Raw genomic sequence first — 4990 nt, 5'->3', positions numbered from 1 at the left:
GTCTACCTTTTTGTGCTTTTTTTTATTTTAATTCCACTTTAAAGTGGGGGACGGTGATGATTGAATTTGTGCTCTGATACCATGTAAACAACCTTGAGATACACCACTCCAAAAGCTAGCTCAAGAGGTGAGAGTGCTCAAAGTCTTATAAAGGCCATATTAATTGCTCATCCAATCAATGTGGGATTATATATCTCAACAGAATGATTAAGATTTTGTTTTATATAATGTGATCATAATATAAACCATGAGGGCATCTTCCACAATAGCTAGAAATACCATGTCCATGGCAAAGCACCAAAAACCTCACGCCATACTCTTTGCTTATCCACTGCAAGGTCACGTTATCCCTGCGGTGGATTTGGCCATAAACCTCGCATCACGAGGCTTCACCATAACCTTCGTCAATACACACTCCATCCACCACCACACTTCCAAAGCTTCCCTATCCACCACCACCACCAACAACAACAACAACGATGACATCTTCGCCGCCGTCAAGGACTCCGATCTTGACATCCGCTACACGACGGTGTCCGACGGCCTTCCGGTGGAATACGACAGGACCCTCAACCATGACGAGTTTATGGAATCTTTGTTGCATGACATGTCGGTTCATGTGGAAGAGCTTGTGACAAATATTGTGAAGCATTCGGTTCCACCCGTTACTTGTTTGATTGCTGACACCTTCTTTGTTTGGCCATCTGCTATAGCCATGAAGTTTGGCCTTCCGTACGTATCGTTTTGGACAGAACCTGCTTTGGTTTTTACTCTTTACTATCACATGGATCTTCTCAGAAAGAACGGCCATTACGCTTGTCATGGTAATTCAAAACATCTCTTGCATTTATATATATAATATGAGTTTTATTTGTCTTATGTGACATAAGATAAATCTTCTATCCTACTCTCACAACAAATGGTGAGACCTACTTTATTTTTTTTTTAAAAAGAGAGAAGAAAATAGAACACAACAATCAAAGTGAGAGTAAGAAATAAAATCTCTCTTAGGAGACATAAGAGAAATAAAATTCATATAATATATTAATATACATGCATGCTATTTATAACACATGAATTGCCATCCATGAGTTATAATCCATCTCCTACGCCTGAATGGTTAAAGAAATATAATATAAAATTATTAATAAGCTTTTATGTAAAATCTTAAGTTGTTTGGTGAGATGTTTACTTTTCATGGTATTAGGATCACTCTGACCATGAGATCTCAACATTCTAATGAAATTAATATAGCCTAGTGTGAAATAGACATTCACACTTCAAGTACAAAAAAATCTTTTAGTTGGCGAGATGTGTCAAGAAATATAATATAAAATTAATTGTAGAACTTCATGTAAAACTTACATTTATCACCTCAACTGTTATTTCCCTTGCAACCTACGTACTAATGTCATAACTCATAACCCTAAAATCTTGTGTTACAACAGAATCCACAGTATTTATGCATTAACTAATAATTTACTCATAAATATCATGTGTACAAGAAAAGAAGAATTTTCAGTTCCTACTAGAAATAAACTATTTATGAACGATAAAAATTCCAATTACCTATTTCACCAAAAAAAAATCCATTTATCTCTTAGTAATTATATTAATCTTGGTTAGTAGTTATTTATGTATATTATTTTAATATCGAAAGCATGACTGTATAACTCAAATCGAAAGTTGAACAAGTCAGAAATATTTTACACTTGTTCGAAATACAAATATCAATTAAAAAGCCTAACCGGACCAAACTAAAAAAATATTCGTGTCCCAAAAATAAAATAAAATCGAAGCTTAAATTTTTTTAGTCAAGCTAGCTAAACCGGTCAACATCACACAACTATAATTTACCAAATAAAGACAACAAACAAAATAAAGCGAAAATGGTTACTTGTTTCTTTGTGAGCCCCACTCATCAATGATTTAGATGATAAAAACACACATATATATATATATATATATATATAAGGAAGGTTATACTTACAACTTTTTATTTTTACAATCTCTTATAACCATATATCATAACCGTTGATTTCTGTCAATTAACAGTTGTCATTTATTATGAATTAATAATTAATTAATGAATTTAATTTACGAAAATTATAACCGTTGATTGACAGAAATCAACGGTTATGATATATGGTTGTAAGAAGTTGTAAAAAAAAAGTTGTAACTATAACTTATCCCTATATATATATATATATAAATATATATATATATATATATATATATATATTTATATATAAATAAAAGTTGTTATTTTTGAAAAAATAATAAATTAAATAATAAAAGTTAGAGATTAAATAATAATTTTTTATATCATTCAGTGGATAATATTTAATAAAAAATATAGTCTTAAAATAATATTTAAAAAATGTATATCGAAATTACAAAGAAGAAAAAAAATTAAAGTGAAAATGATTCCACCACCATCCTCTTTATCAGCTTATTTCCTACAATTTGATTCTCTTCTTGCGGCACAACTTTGTTGATAACTTCGTATACGCAATGGTTATGTACAAAATTTCGAAGTATCATAAAAAATTGACATGTTGAATGATTCCAATTTTCCAAAAACCCTGTAGAATTGATCAGTCTTTTCAATCTTTTTTTTATGTCAAAAGTCACATCAGTGTAGTATTCACATTATATAATTTACACTTGCGTTTGATATGCGTTTCTTATCGACAAAAGACAGCTAATCGTTAGAGTTAACATAATTCTAAGTTTAACATAATTAAAGTGAATAAATTTCTTTATGAGAAATCATTATCATCTTCTACATGAGATAAGAACTTTTTCTTACACAAATTCGTTTTTCGTGCCAATTAATTTTTCTTTTCTTTTTTAATTTAAAATATGGGACCCACATTTAACTTATCTCTACTTTTTTTTCTCCTACTATCCTACGACATAAGAAAATATGCACCTGTTACAGGAAAACCAAAAACATGTCCTGCTGATAGATTGAACTTTGTGCTTTCTTTTTCTTTTTCTTTTTAAGAAAAAAAACATGTGAGTCCATCAATTTTATGTGTCAACAGAAAATGTTTAAGTTTTTCAGTAACATAAATCTTGTTTTACCCATTACATATATACATAGACAGATAGATAAAATTAAGAGTCATAATATGATGTCATCCTAATAACATTTTTCTTTTTTTTCTATCCAGATAACAGGAAAGACCCCATTGATTACATACCTGGAGTGAAAGCAATTGATCCAAAGGACACAACTTCATATCTTCAACAAACGGATACAACCACAGTGTGTCACCAAATAATATCCAAAGCCTTCAACGACGTTAGAGGTGCAAATTTTGTGCTATGCAACACAGTGCAAGAGCTTGAGCCCCAAGTCATAGCTGCACTCCAAGTCCAAAAACCATTCTATGCTATTGGACCCCTTTTCCCATATGGGTTCAATAAGGGGACCGTGGCCACGAGCTTGTGGTCCGAGTCAGATTGCACCCATTGGCTGGATTCCAAGCCTCATGGCTCGGTCTTGTACGCATCTTTCGGTAGCTATGCCCACATCACTAAAAGGGACCTTGTGGAAATTGCAAATGGGCTTTTGCTTAGTAAAGTGAGTTTTGTTTGGGTGCTTCGGCCCGATGTTGTGAGTTCTGATGATGTTGATCCATTGCCCAGTGGATTTAGGGAGGAAATTTCTGACCGTGGGATTGTGATACCTTGGTGTTGTCAGACTCAGGTGTTGACTCACCCTGCGATTAAAGGGTTCTTGACTCATTGTGGATGGAACTCTATTTTAGAAGGGATTTGGTATGAGGTTCCGTTTGTGTGTTTTCCTCTGTTGACGGACCAGTTCACTAATCGGAAATTACTTGTGGATGATTGGAGGGTTGGGATTAATTTGAGTGATCAGACAGTGATCACTAAAGAAGAGGTCTTGGAAAATATCAGCCGTTTGATGATGGATGGAAAATTAGGGGAACAATTGAAGGCTGCGATAAGGGGGATCAAGATGAAATTGGAAAACGCATTGAGCCCTAATGGATCTTCTGAGAAAAACATGGAATGCTTCATTCAGGATCTTGTTTCTAGAAAGTAGTTTATGTTATTTTTGTTTTTGTTTTTGTTTGTATGTTTGTAAATAAAGAGTAAATAAGCGACCATATCTGGGCAACACAGGCCCTATTATATTTATTAAATCAAATAAAATATGAATCTTAAATGATTCTCAATTGTTTGGCGTAGTCTTTTGAATTCTCAAAAATTTAAAAATACTAATTTATTATTAGTACTAATAATTTTACTAGTGATTTTTCTTTTTTTTTAATTGACTCGATTTTTTTTGCCAAATAAGAAATAAAAAAGGAAATTAAAAAAATCATATTAATATTTTTAAATTTATAGTGATTTCAAAATAAGGGTAAGATTGACTTGATTCACTTGTATCTAATGATTCATAATCATATAGATAAAAAATTAGATCTTTTAGATCCGTTAGATAAATATGCTATCAATTATAATAAGGGAGAGGTTATACTTATTACCTTTTTTTCTTACTATTTATTACTACCAGATTTTAACCGTTAATTTTTGTCAATTTAACGGTTATAATTTATTATAATTAATAATTAATTAATAAGTGTGACCCAATAAATTATAACCATTAGATTGACGTAAATCAACAGTTAAGCTTTAGTAGTAACTAATAATAATAAAAAGGTAATAAATATAACCTCTCCCGTAAATTATATTCAATCAATGTCAATTATTATATACTTACTTCTTTATTTTATCCGGTATATATCCGGTAATGTTATCATACTATCGTATTAAGCTGCGCTTAATTAAAAGTGCGGAATATCTTTTTTCTTTTCAATTATGAAGTCATTATCATTACCAACTTGCTTATTAATCAATTAATAAAACATTGCTTGTATGTAATTGCAATAAAACAGCTAACTGAAATACCTCATAACATAATTAATATAAATATGGGTCTCTAGTCACGGAA

At 31.3% G+C, this 4990-nt stretch overlaps 1 protein-coding gene across 1 annotated transcript; it reads left to right on the top strand.

Annotated features, from left to right (window-relative positions):
• Positions 1–275: 275 nt before the first annotated feature.
• LOC133303541 (UDP-glycosyltransferase 86A2-like) lies at positions 276–4183 on the top strand. Its single transcript, XM_061503459.1, has 2 exons — positions 276–824; positions 3180–4183. Exons 1-2 carry the CDS (start codon positions 281–283, stop codon positions 4076–4078), a joined length of 1443 nt encoding a protein of 480 aa, XP_061359443.1. The 5' UTR covers positions 276–280; the 3' UTR covers positions 4079–4183.
• Positions 4184–4990: the final 807 nt, after the last annotated feature.

Source organism: Gastrolobium bilobum, unplaced genomic scaffold (genome assembly GCF_033153095.1).
Source record: "Gastrolobium bilobum isolate Gb01-03AN ecotype WA unplaced genomic scaffold, APGP_CSIRO_Gbil_v1 utg10809, whole genome shotgun sequence".
NCBI lineage: Eukaryota > Viridiplantae > Streptophyta > Magnoliopsida > Fabales > Fabaceae > Gastrolobium > Gastrolobium bilobum.
This window is presented reverse-complemented; position numbering and strand designations above follow the sequence as displayed.